The 19,836-nt window shown below is 36.7% G+C and overlaps 2 protein-coding genes and 1 long non-coding RNA gene across 7 annotated transcripts; all 3 read left to right on the forward strand.

The window, feature by feature from the left end:
* The first annotated feature begins 523 nt into the window (after nt 1–523).
* Nucleotides 524–7,909, forward strand: cers3b (ceramide synthase 3b). Of its 5 annotated transcripts, XM_008412392.2 has the most exons (14): nt 524–571; nt 717–784; nt 1,044–1,090; nt 1,312–1,357; nt 2,815–2,991; nt 3,322–3,439; nt 4,482–4,600; nt 4,707–4,764; nt 4,934–4,984; nt 5,082–5,174; nt 5,437–5,565; nt 6,341–6,447; nt 6,529–6,682; nt 6,779–7,909. In XM_008412392.2, the coding sequence occupies exons 1-14, from the start codon at nt 524–526 to the stop codon at nt 6,905–6,907; spliced, it is 1,344 nt and encodes a 447-aa protein (XP_008410614.1). In that variant the 3' UTR covers nt 6,908–7,909. The 5 variants fall into 5 exon arrangements, with proteins under 5 accessions (XP_008410614.1, XP_017160554.1, XP_017160556.1 ...); XM_017305065.1 differs by lacking the exon at nt 524–571 and having other exon boundaries at nt 693–784; nt 997–1,090; XM_017305067.1 differs by lacking the exon at nt 524–571 and having other exon boundaries at nt 701–784; nt 1,002–1,090.
* On the forward strand, nt 6,961–14,551 carry cfap161 (cilia and flagella associated protein 161). The gene is made up of 8 exons (XM_008412393.2): nt 6,961–7,515; nt 9,230–9,319; nt 9,405–9,622; nt 9,696–9,774; nt 11,607–11,642; nt 11,735–11,857; nt 11,957–12,030; nt 14,298–14,551. Exons 1-8 carry the CDS (start codon nt 7,444–7,446, stop codon nt 14,452–14,454), a joined length of 849 nt encoding a protein of 282 aa, XP_008410615.1. The 5' UTR covers nt 6,961–7,443; the 3' UTR covers nt 14,455–14,551.
* Nucleotides 14,552–15,621: 1,070 nt separating this feature from the next.
* LOC108166344 (uncharacterized) lies at nt 15,622–19,355 on the forward strand. The gene is made up of 3 exons (XR_001776669.1): nt 15,622–16,018; nt 18,968–19,158; nt 19,248–19,355. It is a non-coding gene; the product is annotated as an uncharacterized LOC108166344 (long non-coding RNA).
* Nucleotides 19,356–19,836: the final 481 nt, after the last annotated feature.

The following is a 19,836-nucleotide window of genomic DNA, read 5'->3' on the forward strand; positions in this document are numbered from 1 at the left end:
TTTAATGGAAATAAATACTTGAAATACATCACACTGTCAGATAAAAGTGTGTACGTTTAAATTAAATGAACAACAACAGGTTTTTCGTCCTCTTGGAGAGATGTATGGCAGCCTTAAATTTGTTTTCTGGATTGCCCTCCTCTGGCACAGGTGTAACACAACAAAATGTGTCTCAGATATATATATATATATATATATATATATCTATATATATATATATATATACACAAAGACTCAGAAATGTTTTTCTGTGCTTTTATATCCCTCTAACTGCATATTCAAGACAACTAATAACTTCCCAAAATAAAACTACAAACTAGTTCCTGAGAATAACCTTTGCCTTGAGAAAAACTAAGGAAATTGGAGATTGTGTGCCGCACCCAGGCTAGCTCAATCTCCATGGATGTGTTTATTATTAACTCAGGTAGCTATCTTTGCAGCATGATGTTTCACTCTTTGTTCTTGTGTGAGAGAGTTCCTCTTTCTCACTTGGCTCCTCCTCCCTTGCTTGCCCCGCCAGTGAATGGGGCCTTTGTGGGGGATGCTCGGCATTCCAAGGGAATGCTTGCAGGTGAGTGTAGGCAAATGATCCTGATCCTGCCCTTTAGATGACTTGTTGCAGTTTAGTCTTTGCAAACTAAAAAATATATATATATTGTCAAAATGTTCAAAGGGCACTAAGCTGTTAACCGTTTCTCATCTCCAACGACTTATAGCAACGACGGGGGTGTGATCAAGAGAGCAGGGAAAAGTGGGAGGGAAGGATCCAGGACTTTTTCATCAGGTGAGCAACCAAACACAGACCTACTAATCTATTTGACATGTTCACTGGAGACACTCCAACCACAGTTATGTACATTGTGCAGATTAGGATTACTGATTTTCAAGCAAATCTTTTTTTTTTTTTTACTTTAACTTCCTACCTCTCCTTGAAGAGACTTTTTAATAGCCATAATGCTTTGGGCTCTAACAGAACTGTTATCTGATGTGATTAAGAGCAGTATATGGGTGGCATGAGTAATAGACTGACCTCACTCAGACAGATCCCCAGACAACACCCAGCATTACCTGCACTGGGCACAGCATAGAGGTAAGTGTGTGAATCTTAAGTTCAACATTTCTTATGCTGTTACTTTGTCTCTGCTGATATACATTTCCAGATCAGTGAAGAGAACAATAACATCAGAGACGTAAAAGCATAAGTTAAAATATTAATTGTGAAAGAAATGATTACGTAAAGAGCAATTTGAGTTGCGTAGTGTTTTACTTGGCTTTCATCAGACCTGGTAACCCACTCCGTATCTGCTTCAGCTTCTCTCCTCAGTGTTGAAACTTGTCAAGACAACACCGCCTGCAGGTATGTCTGCCTTTTCCCATGCCGACTTATTAGCCACTGCTGAGCTTCAGGGACATTTTCATATGGCTTATGCCGCCTTACAATTAATTAAAAATAARCATTGATCATCTTCTCTGTTTTGTTAAGAAGCCCTGAATTCAGATATGAAGGCCAGTTTTTGTTGTTGTTGTTTAATTAGCCTGTTATATTTTATCTGTACTCTTGTTATGGGCAGAGTCCATAAGAGGAAGGACTTCACTTCTCTTTAATCTCTGCTTCCGTGAATTGTTCCTCACCTTTCTTTATCATTCTTGCCCTTTGATATCTGCTGGAGTTCTCTATCTCCAGTGTGCTGGCTTCCTATGCAACTTCAGGTTCTTACCGCATAGATTTGGTAACTTATTCTTGATCGCTGGATGCCTCAAAAATAGGTAATTACAGGTCTGATATCTAGTTTTAACTTGCCAGTGATCATAGTGACACATATAAACACGCTGCATTGTTGTTTTTGGACCTCAGTATTACATTTGACACAGCTGATCATAACATACTGGATTACTGACTGGAAAATTGAGTGGGACTGTCTGCTGTGTGGGAGTGGTTTATGTATTTATTTTWAAAAAATTTTGCCAGAGTCAGTCTATGTTGTCTCATTTGGTATTTATAAAACTGAACAAACAAAGATCACATGTGGGGTTCTAAAGGCTCAGCTCTTGAACTAGATTTATTTAACATCTATTTGCTCCCCTGGCTCAGATGACCAAGTAATGCAATATTTATTTCCATATGTGTGCTAATAGCATACAACTTTATATTTTTTGTCACCACGTGACCAAAACGTGAGACATTCAGAAATAGTTGGCTCTTTTAAAATGAGACTGAAAATATGTTTACTTCATCGTTCTCATGAAAGTCAAAGATTATTTCATTAGTTAATTTCCACTATTTGTTCGGTATTAAGTTGCCTTTCACAGTTTCTTTCCTTTTGTGTTGAATTGTTACAATTATTCTSTYAATGTCTTTCTTATCTTTAATGTAATTCTCTTCACCAATTTCCCCTTATATTTATGCAAAGCACTTTAAATTACCTTACACGTGAATGGAATTATACAAATATGCATGCCACACTTTGTGTAGCTTTGAGATAAACTTTCCTGATTTGAGATTTTTTTTWAAAAAGAAGAAATTACCTTTTTCAGTCATAAATCTATTTGGACCTAAATATGCAATATAGCAACAASAAAAAATTGGATCTGACTTATTTTCCGATTAATTAAATCCTTAGGTCAGACATTTTTATTATTGAAAATAAGAAAATGTCCTTATAACAAAAGAATTATGAACCCGACATAGTCTTCTCCCTAAAAATGCTTTCTTTATTTTATTCAAGAAACATGTAAAAAGAAGATCACAATAAGTGTTGTTTAAATTGTGCTTGCTTTGTTTTGTTGGGGGGGTTTTTTTCATCCACTTTTTAGCATCATGTTGCAGACAATCAAAGACTGGCTGTGGTGGGAACGTCTGTGGCTTCCAGAGAAGGTCTCCTGGGCAGATATCCAAGACAAAGAAGACCGTACTTATGCCAAAGCCTCTCAACTTTATGCAGCTGTGCCCTGTGCCCTCTGCCTACTAGTTGTCAGATACCTCTTTGAAAGGCAAGACTACACAGCTTAAGAGAACCGTATTTTCYGCACTATAAGGCGCACCTAAAATCCTTCAATTTCCTCAAAAGCCAACAGTGCGCCTTATAATCCGGTGCGTCTTAAATATGAACAAAGTTTTAAAATAGGCCATTCATTCAAGGTGCGCCTTATAACCCGGTGCGCCTTATAGAGCGGAAAATACGGTAATTGTGACTGAGAGTTCAGCCGTTCCATGGTCTAATTTCAATATACTGGGATTATGTTGCACAATCTAAGAGATTCTAAAGAGCTGYTACTGTTGTGCTATAAGGAAGGTTCACAGAGCTCTGTGTACTGTTTCAGATACTTGGCCACACCTCTGGCTAATGCTCTGGGGATCAGAGACAAGGTACGTCTCACAGCCGAGGAAAACCCAACCCTAGAGAAGTACTTCTACAGCCAATCCCGGAATCCGTCACAGGTGAGTTAAGAGACAGTTTACTTCTTACACACTTTAATCGCGGGCAGAAATGTGTTGTGCTTTGTAGTTTTTGTAGATGTTTTTCAATAAATAAAATAACTTATTGTGGAAGAAAAAAAAAAGGAGAAAATAAATGTTAAAGATAGCTGCTGGAAGACAGCAACACAAATGTATTGAGATTAAGAATCTCAATAAGGTGTTTTAAAATAAACCTCAGGTGTTATATTAAAGCATTTACCCCCTTAAGTATTTTTTGCTTTTTGCCATGTTTTAGGGTCTGAGATCATCAAAAAGATCAACTTCATATGATTATATGCTAATACAACATGCAGTTGATCAAAGACAATGTCGTTTATGAGGTGCTTGTCTGAGTAGTAAGACGATTGTAGGTTCAAGTCCCAGACAGTGACCTTTTGGCAGTGATTTTGCGTGTTGTGTTATCCCCACCATGCTCGAGTTCGCTCCTGTGATTGCAACTCCCTTTCACAGTCCAGGATTTGGATGTAATCTGGCCTTTGGTGTGAAGTGTCTATGTCTACATTGTTGTCTGTCTTTTGTGTCTCTGTATGCAGCCAAACCAAACAACTGCTGTTGATTGTGCCCCCCGCCCCAGCAGCAGAATTTTGCTATCTWCTAGATAGCAAAATAAGCATTGATCATCTTCTCTGTTTTGTTAAGAAGCCCTGAATTCAGATATGAAGGCCAGTTTTTGTTGTTGTTGTTTAATTAGCCTGTTATATTGGAACTGGAACCTTGAAATTTGGAAACTATTTTWGTTTTATTTGACAAAATAGAAGAAACAAAACAAAATCTCTAATTTGCCAAATACTTGTTTATGCAACATTTCTGTAAGCTGTAAATGTAGGTTAAAAGTCARGKAAATCTCTCAAAATAAAGAATCTTGTTTCGCCTGCCTTAGTTAATGTAAATGTATACTATACTGCAGGTGCAACAACTTGATTCTAGCRTATAATTTGTGCAAAATTGAAGAGTGTGTATGGTAGTGTGTTTTAACACCTGAACTGTTTGCTTTGCGTTTCAGGCTGTTGTTCGGTCTYTGTGTAAGAAAACCGGCTGGCCAGAGAGGAGAGTAGAAGTGTGGTTCAGGAGGAGGAGGAATCAGGATCGACCTGGGCTTCGGAAGAGGTTCTGTGAAGCCAGGTGGGTGTATGTGGACACAAAGATTTTTGCATTACGCTATSTTTACATAGAGACAATAAGGGTCTCTATGTAAACATTTAACTTTACTGCTCCTGTGTTYGGCCAGTTGGAGATGCTGCTTTTATCTTTGTGCATTCCTTGGAGGACTTTTAGCCCTTTACGATGTAAGTTCTCAGAAATCTTTTATTGTTATTTTTGCTTTCCACCTTTAATGTGAATTTATTTGTTGTATGCTGGAAGCAGCTCGGGCAAGTTAGCAAGCAAATAAGCAATAAGTTTTGCTTTTGGTTCAGATCTTTCTTACTTTCCTCTGTGTCCTGTTGTTGTTTTTAGAAACCTTGGTTTTATGATCTAAAAGAGGTTTGGGCAGAATTTCCTAAACAGGTAACTCTGWTCCCTTTTTTGTATCAGCATAGGCTGCACAAGAGTGTAAACAGTGTGATTCATGAAAATGATKTATGTTTGTTAAATATTCCTTCAGTCCATGCTCCCGTCACAGTACTGGTATTATACCTTGGAAATGGGCTTCTACCTTTCTCTGCTCCTCAGCCTRACGTTTGATGTGAAAAGGAAGGTGAGTATACAAGTGTGCTGAAGTACAAAATTAACAAATCTTTATTTGTTTGAATCTAACTTCAAATATTTACTATTATTAGATTTTATATTGAAGTGCTAAATCACATTTCCTATCACATTCATAAACTAATCATTTTGCAGGAATACATGACTTATAGAAAAAAAAAGTAGCACATGTATATCAATATTAACTTTATAAAAATCAATGTTAGAGTTGTACAATATGCAGTAATGTTAACCTGTGGTTTGCATACTGGCAGGATTTTAAAGAGCAGGTGATTCACCATGTAGCCACAATGACACTTCTGAGTTTCTCCTGGATTTCTAACTACATTCGCATTGGCACTCTTGTGATGGYTGTTCATGACTCTTCTGACATCCTGCTTGAGGTCAGTGCTCTTGTTATGTTCAAGTCGTAATGATTCTGAATYGTAGTCGTAGCTATAAGAAAGACTATTTGCAGATAAAGCAGTGGTTATTTATYGTCTGCGTCTGATATTCTGGAAAACAAAAGTCCAGTGAGAAGATATTTTTATGTCTGACAAAGAAACSACAAAGTGAGCATTCACTTTGTCGTTTGCATTCTCTTGTGCACTATAATTTGCATATTTTTTCCATAAYAGATGTCTGCAGGCTCAATAATGCCTGTTTATTTACATAACTGCCTTTTTTTTTTTACAATTTAAAGTAAAACATTTTTTTTTTTTTAGGATTTTTTTCTCTGAATCTGCGAATACTTTAAAAAGCAGAAAGCTATACAACACATATGTTTCTAATGTAATTGCCTAAAATGTCTTGGAAACAAAAGTTGGTACTGCACACAATTTTAGATAGATGGATAAAAATATTTATCTGCAAGTTATCTGCAAGACAGCATGAGATTATGTTGGTCTATTACTTATAAACTAACAAAAAGTCATGAATATGAGGTATATTACCAATATACCAAGATATAGCCAATATGTATAAGGGAAGTGGATGGAAAAATTTATTTTTTATGAATAAAAATCTAAAAGGTTTGGGATGAATATCTATTCACCTCCCTTTACTCCCTTTCTGCTGTTATTTCTCCTGAAGTAACAGTATGCTTGTTATTCAGTTGATTCTTCTTTTTTTTTCTAAAGAGAAACAAGGCTCTTATCCCTGTCTTTGCTTCTTTTACAGGGAGGAAAGTTGTTTAACTACGCCAAATGGGAGCAGACTGCTAATGTTATGTTTGTAATATTTACACTTGTCTTCATGGTGACAAGACTTGTTATTTTTCCTTTTTGGTGAGTGAATTAAAAAAAAAAGTTTGTGTAGCACATTAYAGCTGGCAGCTAAAGAGGAATAACAAATACACACATCTTCAGGCTCATCCACTGTACATGGGTGTACCCATTGGAGAGGTTTGACCCCTTCTTTGGCTACTATTTCTTCAACATCATGTTAATGGTTCTACAAATTCTACACGTCTACTGGGCTTTTCTAATAACAAGAATGGCTTACAAGTTTGTCTTCAGCAAGGTATGTTCAAAATGCTTTGTGTGTATGTGCAGTGTTTCTCGGCTAAATGTCTGCCTCTTGGTTCTAAATCTTCTCTGTGGCATGTTTTTCACCCAGCAACTGGACGGCGATGTTCGGAGCGATGAAGAGGAGGACGACAGTGATTCGCAAAAGAATATAAAACACAAAATGAATCATATTAATGGTGCCATGAATGGTGCCAGAGATCGAGCTAACGGTCACTGACGTATACAGAGAAAAAAGGAGCATCAACCATGACAGATGGACACTTTCTACTTGGGAGTGCTTTGGTTAAAATATTGAGAATTCAGCGAAGGGATATTGCATTTGAAAGAACTGTGAAGAAACCTAAATAGTGTGATTTTCTTTTAGCCCTAATTAAAATTTAGGATTAGCTCTTTCATGAGTTACAAATTGGCGTCATAACAAAAAACAAAAGTCATATCTGCCTTTTTATGCTGTAGTAGTTGATCAAACTTTATGTATTTATTACATTTTATGACCGTGTTCGTGTTTTTAGAACGCTGCAAATCAGTATTTATTTTTGTCTTGTTTGGAAGGTAGGCCATGAAAGATTGATGTCCTGTGTAATACCAGCACGCCCCCTAGCGACAGCTGGAGAGACGCGGTTAGAGCTCGTATCTAGGGAAACCGTCTCTATAGAAACCGCGTGTAGCTTAAAACTGTGGTTATCGAAATCTGTTAGCATACTGGCTGGTGTGTTTGTGTGTGTTTGTTAACGTTTCATAGCTGTTGTCAAAATGACTTACCAGCGACAGTATCAGCCTAAGGTGAAAACCGGAAACTGGTTTGAAGACCTGGTCCTAAAGGAGGTTTGTTGAAAAGAAAATGAGGACATATTATCTGAGCTAGCCGTCACGTTGAAATATTTTTGCTAAATCAGTAAGGGTGTAGAAAAAATTTAAATAAAGAGTCTAGAGTGTACCGGTAAACTAAAAGGGTTTTAATTTATTTCATATTTTTATATTTAGCTTTTTCATTAAAGTTAACCTCATAGCTAAAACGGTAGTTAAAAAAATGTCACTTGTATTAATTTGTGCATGATCAAAGTTTTTCCCAAATTCTTCTTCTTCTTCTATTTTTTTTTTACTCAGTTTGATTTACCAAGTTGTGAAAATGTTTCACTGATACAAATATGAAGTGTACATTTGTGTTCACCCTACTTTCATTTTACACCCCAAAATAAAATCCAGTGCATCAAATTGCTTTTAGAAGTCACCTTAATTTTAAATATATTCCCCTTGAGTGGCTATATAAGAGAATTGATTTATTTGATCAATTTATTGACCCAAGGTTAAAACAGGAAGCAGAACATGTCAAGGTCCTAAAGTTCTTAGTAATTTATGAAGCATTAAATTTTTCATGCTCATGGTAGATATAGTTATAAAGTATTTTCTTTAAATTTGACCAACAAGTTTCTTCGGGATAGAAGTGATGTTAACATTTAAGGCCGAGCAACAGTCCTGACTTGAAGCTAAAATAATTTCTGTGCAGATGGCATTGAGGCCTTCAAACTTTAATGACTTGGAGCTTTCCATGGAAAACAAATTATGAAAACAACATTGGAAACATGCAAAACGCCCTCTAGCAATAAAAAAGGTTTGATTGCTGCAACTTGAAGAAAGGTTTTTCCATTGAAAAAAAAAAGGCTTGAATAATCTTCTGCATTAAATTTTTTAATAAAATATTAACAATAAGAAGAAGCCAATGAAGAACATCTTGTTATTTCAGAATACAAAACAAAGCAAACAATAACTTTAAAAAATAATTAAATGAAATGTTCTAGTACATTAGGTTAGCGTGACCAGTATTCACATTATTATTAAATTATTATCATAAATTATTTAGCTGAGATTTGTTAACAATTGTCTGATAATGACAAAAAAAATATTCAGCTGGTGTTCAAAAAAGAGAAGAACATGGGAGAACAGGGAAAGCTTTGTGAATCAGTTGATTTGTTCAGAATTCTTTCTCTCTTCAAGTTTCATACTTTTAAAGTTTTTTTCTTATTCCTGTTGAAAATTCTGTTTGTTACTTAATATTTAACCATCTATCTGAAAGTCAAGTCACATACAACTTTTTAACATCACATTTTAAGAGTACTTTTAAGTCATCTGTGGAATTAGCAGTATAATATGTCAAGTCAAATCAAGATGTTATTTGTAAAACACATTTTAGCAAAGCAGTTCAACGTGCTTCACACCATAAAAAAAAAACATAATAGAGTTTTTACGCATATAAGCAAAAGACCGGTCTAAGTTTTAAACAAACGTTGACCAGAGAATCACTTCAAGGTTTGAGGTTTCAGTGAAATGCTGGGTTGACCAGAGGTAAAAATAGTTCTTTACCTCTCGCTGTTCACTTGCCAGTCTGACAGAAGAAAGGTTACCACATGTTTTTTGCTACAAATACTTATCTCTACTTATTTTTGGGACATTGTGATGATGAAGAAAAAAAAAACACACAGTTTGTTGTGGTAAATAACAGCTTGTAGAGAAACGTTTCATATGCCATTGTTTTTTCCAGGAGACAATAACAGAATTTCTTAACAAGAGGAGCAGGGGAGAGCTTCTTTCTCAGAGAGTGGACTTTCTCAAACAAAACATTTTGGCGCACGTAATGTGAATCTAAGCTAATTTAAAAGCTCTAACAGTGATCTACAGGCCTCAGTGGTGATGAGGGTGTTTATTTACATGTGCAGGTGAATCTCTCTGCGACATTTGATGGACAGCTACGTTTTGGAGATGTTGTGATGTTGGTGAGTGTGGGAGGACAAAACAGGGAGCACAGCGCTCTCAGCATCAACGCCAACATCGACAATCTGACAAAGACACCTGAGCCGAGCATTAAGATGCCATGTGGGGTCAGCGGAGGAAAGGGTATTCAATCCTGCGTTCGCACTGCTTTTATCATCACCAGGTAAGCGCCCAGAAAATGACTTCGACAGAAACTAATGAGTGAGCGCCTATCTGACGCTGTCTGTGTGGTGCAGTGTTGATGGCAGTCCTGAAGGATCAACTCTGCATTTTGACCAGAGTTTTGCTCTCAGAACAACTGGCTTTGCCAAAGGAGTAAGTAAAACCTTTTCCTGAAGCTTTATGTGTTTTAGCGTTAGTTGGTTTTTAATCATCTTCTCACTAAATCTAGGTGTATCTCAACTGAATGGAGAGTTATGATGATTTGATGGTATTCAATAAATGTCATTAAGTTTTAAGAATGTAATGTTCTTTGTAATGTTCATTACAAACCTAAACTAAAGCTGTTCTAAAATATGTTGCACTTTTAATCCTTAAGTTCAATTAATTTCATTTACATAGTGCACATGTTTTCTAAAGGCATTTGCAAGGCAATTCATATAGAGAAATACATAGTCAGTGCGATTTATTCATAAAAAAAGATTTAACATCAATTGCACATATTGCAAATCCAACCTTGCTATAAATTTAGTAAAATTCCTTCTATCATTGCAGTTGGTAAGAAAGAATTCTTACTACAGCAGCTCAGCTGATTGTATCAAGTTGTCAAAATTAATGAGTAATTCAAGATTTCAATTTAATGCTAGACATCCGTTTTTAAAAATGGCCATCAAAAAGTTTGCAAAAAGCAATATCTTTAGTAAGATAGCAATACATGCAAAAAGAAAAGTTAAAACAGACATGAAAAACAATATTGTGAACAGCTACTAGACCTGGTAGCAGTGCCAGCAAAGAAAAAATCCCCAAAATCATAGTTTTTGGACTGGCTTTGTGATCATTAGAGTCTGGAGCAGATTACTAACCAAGAAAATCCATCTAAACTGAGCTCACACAATATTACAGTTCCAAATGAGAATTGTGCTGGTTTTCATGTCTGTTATTTTGACTTCTATTCTACCTTTTTTTTAGTAAATTTAACAGGATAACTTACGATCAATTTTTATTTGACTTTGGTGACTAATTTTGACTTGGTCAAGTATTTGTGCCTACAGCCCTCATAAATGTTAAGGAGCAGAACAATGTGGTTTAGTGAGTTATTATTGCCTCAGGAAATAATCTTTCCACATAAGTTACATTTAAAATGTTCTGTGTTAAACACAGAACACACAGATTATATAGCAGGGTGCAGATTAATTTACATCACACATGACTTAGGTCAATGATATACTTTCATCTCAAGTAACAAAGTAACAAAAGCAGCTTAGTTTCATTTCTTTCTTCTACACTACCCTTTAATATATTTAATATAATGTAAAAACAAATCTCAGGAAAGTGGTCCTTAAGAAAACTAGTAAAGAATACATCAATTAAAAAAAATAATAAAGAAAAAGGCCTTGTAAGGAAAGTAATTATCTTTAGGTTCTTGGAAAAGTACACATTTTGTGTGCAAATGTATTCAATAGCAAAGTGCCTTGTGACCAAAGTCTTTTTAATAATTAACACCTGAAGTCAGGTAAGGTTCCTATTAATCTTTGTTTCACCTGCAAATGGCTGTTTTAACACTTGAACTCATTCATGATTTAGTTAGTTGTACACCACCTGCAGGTTAGCCTTGAATAATCTCTTAGCAACCAGTCAGACACAAAGASCTGAATTTACTCTTCCTTACAAATCCTTGTAGTGCAGAACAGAGCAAGCTCTTTATAGAGTAAGTTAGCTTACCGTCTAAGTGGGCTTTATCAGCTTTCTGGAATTTCTGTTGAGAATCTTTAACCTAAAAATAAAAAAATTATGTACAACAGCCGTCTTACTGCGGATTAAAATGTGCTTTGCAAAATTCCTCAACACACAAAAAAAGAGAATTCCAGAAATAAAACAGTGAATGTATAATTTTCTGTAAAAAAATAAAGTCAACACTTCTTCTTAAACACGTTCTTTAATCTGTCATTTGACCACTGCTTTTTTTTTCTGTTAATGTTTTGCCTCAGCTTTACTTGACCAGTGATAAACCACGTTTCCAAAAGGTACATCCACATTTATCACAAATGTTAACTGAAAATCACTGAGACGAAAACATGTGCATCTATCACCTATTGTAATTGTGTTTAATTTAAAGTGTGCAAAGAAGTCCGGCCTCCAAGACGTCTATCTGGATGACACCTTAAGTGTTTTGTCATGGTGGAAAATATCACACTTTGACCCCCAGGAAAGATTTGAATCTGAGGGTCTGCCAGTTCCTGTAAGTTATTAACAGTTAGATACATGCACTACTGAAGGCAGCATATGAAATGTAATGCTAACAAAAACTACACTGTATTTTTATTTTTTATTTTTGCAGGCTAACGAGAAGGTGCTGGTCATCCACTGCATGACAAACGAAGGCCTTGCTGTTCTGGGTGAAAAGCTCCTCTGGTATTTTATTTTATTTTTTATTTTTTTACTTTTATTAGAAACTTCACCTAAATGGGATATTGATATTTTACAGGCGGTGGTTTTACAGTGCTGGTGAAAATCCATMTTTTACTACAGCAGCATCATCTCACACACAAAACATWTCTACAGATACTGGTGCCTTTGGCGACACCTGCAGAGCACACAGGGAACCTTTGACAATGTGAAAGACATTTTGGTAAACTCAAGAGACCTGAAACATGGCCCAAAGCAGAACTGTGCAATACCCACAGGGTGAATTCAGATATATTTGATTTGACATCAGTTAATTTGAGATTGGATAAGTATGTATCGTTGCCYTGAAAAGTATGCAGCAAAGCTGAAGATAATTCCCTAATGGACCCAAACCGATATCATGACTTATTTGCACCTACTTGCATATGTAAAGTGTGTCCAAATAWGGAATTTGATTGGGATGTACAAAGGAAATGTGCTTAAACTAATRTRTATCTACACATCTGTACACCAGTACTTTTGGGGCACATTCAGKTTCTGGATTTTAACAAACATCAGGTTTCAGGAGGAAATTGATGGAAGCACCTTTTTCTAACCAAAGTTCCAGTAGAATTTCTCCAAACGCCATGTGTTCACATTTGTGATAGTAGGAATTAGGAACGTAAAGTCTTCTGTCTGGCATCACACAACAACTGTTTGATATGCAGGTAAAGTCTAATGGTTGTCATGGAGATTTGATGAATCTGAGAGGTCGAATTTTGCTGTAGTTCTCTAACATATTAAAGCAATACAGGCTTCCTCAGCACTTCAGAACTTGCAAAGGCTCATCTCCTCTATGCCACTTCACTTTCATACAGTAATTAAAGCAAAACTAACATGGAGTATTGAGTTCAAACACTGAGCAGTAAAATTATTTCATATCTCACTTATTTTACAATGCTATTCAGATTTACAGAGGTGCATTAGTACAGTGTAATKACATAATTAGTTTTGAATGCAAGCACTTYGCTGTGCGGTGCTTGCTTGTTGTTCTCATTCTTGTCGCTATGTTTTTTAAACTTCCTTTACAGTTTTCTTCTCTTTGTGTGGTGGAAAGATAAAGATTGGTCCTTGTCCAGCGTGATGAGCAGTCCGATTTATATCACAGGAAAWCAGAAAGTCATAGATTATGAATTTGAATTTCCTAGAAATTCTGACTGATTTAAAAGTTTAAGTGAAAACTTGAAAGAATRCTTCAATTATATTTGCAAGCAACTATTTCTTTTSATGAAATTGTCTCCCTCCCTAAACAAATATTCAAATTAAAAGTTGACTTGTACCTCAAATTTGCTGTGTGCAGTACTGCAACAAAAGACACAAGCTASATAAAAAAACTTAAAATATTATGTAATGCCATTGTACTTTCTTTTCTATCTCCACCTTGGTAATGTGTTTTATTAGTATTGAGTAAACTGTGGTACAAAGAAACTTCAAAAGAACGTTGCACATTCATCAAAGCTGCAGTATATAACTTATGTATATATAAACAAAAAATGTTTTTTGTTTTCATATTTGTTTAAACTCCCACTATGTTGTCTGTAAATTATGAGACAGATGATCTATGAAAAATTTAAAAAAAGATCCTCTGCCTTCTTCCATTGCTCCCAGTGCTAACTATGAACAACCAATCACAACCAGAAGGACAGTCTYAGCGCTGTCAATCATGCCCASACACACACTGCTCATCTCCATGACTCCCTCCCTACTGTCTGTTACGCAGTAGCTTCTCACCGTAAGAAAAGCCTGCCATGAATTCCAAATCTAGTTAGCATGGCCACAGATGACAGCGGATGAACGATTTTCCTGTAATAGTGAGTTGTCTCTTCGCCGTTACCACATTTAGCAGCCCGTTCACCAGGYTGACTGACAGCACTAAAACATCCTCCTGTCTCTGACTGGTTGCTTTTCATTGGGAGCAGTGCACTTTTTCAAATGGCAATTGTAGCTCAGGGAAGAGGTGSAGGAGATTGATCTTTTCATAGATTATCTCGCWCATAGCAAACTGTCAYGACATAATGATAGTTTTAGCAAATATGTTTAAAACATATTTTTATTAAAGTAACATACTGGAGCTTTAAGTCATACTAAGTAAGAAAAAACTCACTGGCACAAACGATAGGCAAATACAACATGCAATTTAGATAAGGGGTCATACTGTGAGTTCAAAAGTTTGTGTTTGGCAGTTGAGACATTTTTGCTCTTAACAAACGTTTAATGATTTGTTTTCCTTACAGGACAGCTTACGGCACAGAATATGAGGTGGTAGCTCACACATTCCTCGACACCCATAGAGCTGAACAAGATGTTAATTTCTGGATCCTGGGTACTTCTGATCCTGCCGGGGATGGGCTTCTATTCCTGAGGAACTTGCACGTCCAGCAGCCCACCTAGACCCCGGGTTACTACCTCTAATTTAGTTTTAATGTGCACAAACATCATAAACAATACCTGAAACTTCCACAATAAAAACGACTTTTTCTAACTGAAACATAGCTTTTACTTGATACATACAAAGCTTCGAGGCTGGACTCTGACCATCGTGATAAGGTTATATGATACAAACCAGCACCTACCCTTTGTCAAATGTACTGTATCTTTCCCTTATTAAAATGAAACAGTTGAACATTGCCACTGCAATTGTTAAGCATAGCATTTGGTCTACAATATACAGTCTAATGACAGATATGTTATTCGCCTTTTGCCCAGTGTTTTCTGATTGGCTRACAGTAAAAAGTCAGCCAATCAGAAAATTTTAGAGTATTACCTGCTTCCTTCTGCTGACAAGGCGTAACTATTTTTGAATGCAATATAGAGGCTCTCTCATTTTTTAGAAGGACTCAGCACCAGCTCCCACTGCCAACAGTACCTCCTTTAATGACAMACAAGCGCACCTGACCTAAACCCCATTGACAATCTATCAAAGACAGTAGAGGAAGATGTGACACCAGATCCAACAATGATGTATACTGTTCAAATTTACAAAGATGTATTGGTACACATAGTAAGTTTGGAATGTATAATTAGTTTGGAATGCAAGCACTTTGCCCCAAGCTGTGCAGTGCTTGTTTGTTGTTCTCCTTCTCATCTCTATATGTGTGTGTGTGTGTGTGTGTGTGGAGCCAGAGGCGGTTCTAGTCTGTTTGGGCGAACCTGGCATCCCTCAATTCCTCTAACACACCCAAAGTTCTTCATTGTGCTCTGCTTTAGGCACTGCTGAGATTCAGATCCTCCAATTGTGAGAGCTGGAGCTCAATAGTTTGCTTACTGAGAAAAACACGTTTGAGCATTACTATTCATTTTTGCTAGTCTTGCAGCTTGAACACAGTAGAAACTTTTTAAACCACATTTTACGTTACATTTCACTGTAACTTTGCCGACCCACCCAAAATTTTTCCTAAAATATCCCTGTTTAGTGCTCCGCCTGCCCCTCCCCATAATGGGATGTCCTCCGTTGATTTACCTTTAAAGAACTATTATTTCCAGCTCAGTACAAGACCCATGGTAAAACATGCATGAGGTTTGGCGTGACTAGGAAAGGATACCCCGTCTCTCTGACGAACCTACTCTCAGTGATTAAAATTTTAACGAAATCCAATTCTAAATGTATAGGAGGTAGCAGTAAAACTGGCGCATCGCCTCCAGCTGCGAGGTGAATTCAAGTTTTAAAAGAAAAAATAAAAATTAACGTATATTTGAATGGTAACCAAAATATCCGTTTTGTCTAGGTTTTATGAACTAGACAACGCAACTTTTTGTGAACTATCACATATTTGTGCAAAGACTTATGATGCAGACGAACTGAAGGTCAGCGAATATGAACAAGTGCACTGAATAACAACGCTCTGGCGCGGCACTGAACTCAACCCGACCTGCCAGTTTTTACAATTAGCCGAGCCAGTTCAAGTGCCTAAGAAGAGCAAGGTTCAGCAAGGAGGGACCTCTTCCTTACTGAGAGGTGAGTTAAACACAATTTATTCCCAAATAAGTCTCGTATGACGGATTGAGCAGAAAGGCGAAGAGTCTGTAACAGTCACTGACAAATAAATACTTAACTGGCAGCAGAGTTAGGCAGGTGAATTATTGCTGATGCTCCTTTTCTTCTSCGAAGGGAGCTAGTTTGTTATTACTCGCTATAAATTCACGCTTCGACAGGCAGCTATGTCAAGGAGCATAAAGTGAGCATATCAGAAATTTCTGTCGTTGCATGCTGTTTGATAAAACACATGGCAATAGAAATRAAAYGACGAGATAAGCCTCCTAAAGGCACGTGCTGTAGTTTTCCATTCATCTTCCTTCTTTCTCTCTCAGTTGGACAGCGACACAATATTGACACAATATCAGGAGCTCAAAGGAAAAAGCCCCCCTSGGCTTTCRGACACAATGCAAGGGATTCAAGATGYAAAGCAAAGTCCTCCACTTTTTGCAGCATTTGCCACAGTTATTTGCTTTATTTCTGCTTTGGATTCATAGAGCAGGTCCACTAAACACATAAGAGCAAACKTACCAAAAATTACAAAAGATTTGAACAATTTACACCTAATTAACCTTCTCTAACCTCTAACCTTCAGGGCACCATGCAGGTTTTTACCTAAACACATGCATTTAACAGTGAGAAAAAGAAAACAAGACAGATAAACTATTTTAGGAACAGATTTACCTTTGGCTCTAGCTTCAGAATGAGAGCATTTAGCATCTTTTGTGCATCAGCTGCTGTGTCTGATAAACATATATGGTAAAAAAAGAAGAAAAAAAAGATGCAGTCGAGACATGATTCGACTGCATGTCTTGTTAGGTTGGGTCTTCAAAATTAGGTTATTTTCAGTTTTAATTGTATTTTCAAATGTCAGTGGTGTAAACACCTGGATGTACAATGCACATCAAACACCCTGGGATGTTATTCGTCAGCTTGCGTGATATCAGCACCCACCCCTTGTCTATGTTAATTTTCTGTGGCATCCAGTCCAACCACATATGGTTCCTTGGCCTGGGGGAAGTGCATCTCAAATAGTTTGGGGGTGCTGGTTGCCATTGCCTTCCTTTACCATTGAAATGGCATATTTGTTAGAGGTATTTTTTTAGCTGAAGACGCATCCTTTGCACATTGAGTTATTTGCTTATTTGCATTTTTGAATGTTTTTCTGATATTGCATAAAATAAGCTAAAGTGGTTAAATGAAAAGACAGCTAAATGTGACTGTTTTTATAACATCAGAGTARTAGATAGACTAATTGAAAATAATGTTCTCTGGGAAACATTATTGACAGAAAACAGTTAAGAACCACCAGTTAAGGTAGTTCTTGACTGGCAGTTAAGAACCACYGCCAATTTGGAAGACTTCCAAATTTGACTGTGCTTTAAAACTAGCATACCTACCCCTTAAACAATAGAGGTGTACTTCAGTACTGCACCTGCCCGTACCTGTTAATCTACTGACTCCTCTTCACACCTGGAGGTGTGTTGTGAAGTTTGGCACCGATATGTTAACTGCAGATCCTTCAAGACTTTGAAGTTGTGAGGTCCGGTCTACTTGAGTCTTATTTTTTTGGCCATGGTCTCCAAACCTACAAAGCTTTGAAAAAGTATTTTCTCCCAGCTATCTTTGTAGAATAGTGAACATCAGACAAGTTTTAAACATGAAAGGGCTGTTGAAGACCTTACAACAGCGTCTTAACCAGACCTAAGTCCAAACATTGACCTAGTCCTTTCTAAAACTTTCCCKTTGAGCCGTTTAGATTTGGGTGATCTTCTGAGCATTACCCTGCTGCACAATGCTCAGCCAATTGATGGCTGAACATTGTCATTTAGGATTTTCTGTTACAAAGGAAATTTGTTGGTTTCATCATTTATGKCAAGTTGTGATCCCGAAACAGCAAAGTTGTTCTGGTCAATTTGCAATGAATTCAAAATAAAAATAAAACAACATCAGTAAGAGATGGAATGATTTTGTGATCCTTACAGGGAAATGGATATAATATTTTGCTTGACYAAACTACCTCCTAAATTTATTTGGTATTAATTTTATTTAATAAAGGAATGASCATGAATCTCTTCCTTAGGGCCTTCTCATTGTTTTGGAACTTCTKTAATAAATAAAGCATCCCGGTGGAAAATCATTAGGCCTAAAAATATTAGAAACAATCTGGAAACCGCCAGCAGTTTGCTCAGCAGTTCAAMACTCTCCCATGGATGCTTGAGACWCAGGTTCATGAGAAAGAAGCTCAACTTGGCCGCATGCCTCTTGTTTTTTTCCAACTGTCATGAATGAAGTCCCCCCTTACCTCTTTTTTATTTGTGTGTGTGGGTTCATGATTTGCTCAGAGTTAAATTACTGGTTTAATTTAACTATTGTGGTCAACCCAGAAGGAGGGACGACAGGAACTCATTTGTTTGAAGCTGTAAGCAAAACCTTCACTACAATTCAYCTTTGCAGCCTTTGAAGGGTTTTAAAAGCATGTTGAAGTCAAGCTGACAGGTAGATGGATGGACAGGTAGATGGATGAAAGGAGTATTTAATTTATACAGTAGCTTTTTATCAATATGAAAAAAACAAGCAGTAACTGCTCCAGGAGATGTTGCTCATCTGTAGTTTAAATTATTATTTTCTGCTCCAATAATTGGGAGTTCTTGAGTGAATGAATCCTTCCTTCTGATCCCCCGTTTCCTATTGACATGTAATTAACAAAATAATTTTCTTTAGGGTGCAACTGATATATATATTTTTGACTGCTAAGGGTGATCCTTGGACATGCCACCCTGAGTGAAAGCAATATAACCTGTAYCACAAACCACCACTGACAGATTAAGAACAGCTTTGTTTTGTTTTATCAAAGTCTTTTGCTATTTATTGTGTTTTACACATTAAAACGTGTGTAAGAGACAGGCATTATATCTGTGTTGTAACCAGAATCATCATGGCAGTAGATGTCCCTGGACTCGTCTCTGTGATCGTTTTTTATGTTTGCATCCTGGCAATTGGAGTGTGGGGGTCTCGAAAATCCAAGAAAGTGGAGAAGAAATGCTCCGGCTCAAAGAGTGAAATTGCCATCATTGGTGGCCGCAACATCAACATCCTGGTTGGAATTTTTACCATGACAGGTGGAGAGCGTTTGATTTTATATGTTGAAGCTGTAACTACTGTTTGTGTTTTTATACCCACCTATATTGTTTCTGTGCTTTACTTTTAGCAACATGGGTCGGTGGTGGTTACATTATGGGAACTRCCGAGTCTGTTTATTCTCCTACTCAAGGCCTTGTCTGGGCTCTGGGGCCCCCTGCATATGTCTTGTGTTTTTTTGTGGGTAAGTAGGCTAAACAAATTCTTTCTGTATGACACACAATTGAAGGTTATAGTTATCCTTATTGTTTGCACATGCCTATTAAATTTTGTAAGCTTGTATTTTTTTTCTACCAGGTCACACAAAGTTCCTCATATTTTCTATGTACATGATGGGATGTTTCCAAATATTCTGTGCAGGCAGCATAAAACACTAAATATTTGTATAATCCATAAGATTAGTTAAAAACAAAAGACTTTCATTTGTACAGATATTGCTGAAATTATTAATGGGAAGTGCTAAAATAATTTACTTTTTTTTTGACTTTGCTATCTTGGCTCTTGATCCCTGTCAGAAGAATTACCCATGAGAAAGTAATTTTAAAAAAGCTCACCTTTATTAGTAGGATCATGACTGAGACCAGACTTTAAGATTGAAGCCATGCCCAGAACCCAATTTTGTTTTTCTCTCTGTTCCTTTTTTAGCTGGGCTGCTTTTT

This window comes from Poecilia reticulata, linkage group LG6, assembly GCF_000633615.1.
Source record: "Poecilia reticulata strain Guanapo linkage group LG6, Guppy_female_1.0+MT, whole genome shotgun sequence".
Classification (NCBI taxonomy): domain Eukaryota; kingdom Metazoa; phylum Chordata; class Actinopteri; order Cyprinodontiformes; family Poeciliidae; genus Poecilia; species Poecilia reticulata.

Coding starts and splice junctions, on each gene's coding strand:
- cfap161 (XM_008412393.2), top strand. CDS start 7,444: ATGACTTACCAGCGACAGTATCAGCCTAAGGTGAAAACCGGAAACTGG. Junction 7,516..9,229: donor AAGACCTGGTCCTAAAGGAG/GTTTGTTGAAAA, acceptor TGTTTTTTCCAG/GAGACAATAACAGAATTTCT. Junction 9,320..9,404: donor AACAAAACATTTTGGCGCAC/GTAATGTGAATC, acceptor TTACATGTGCAG/GTGAATCTCTCTGCGACATT.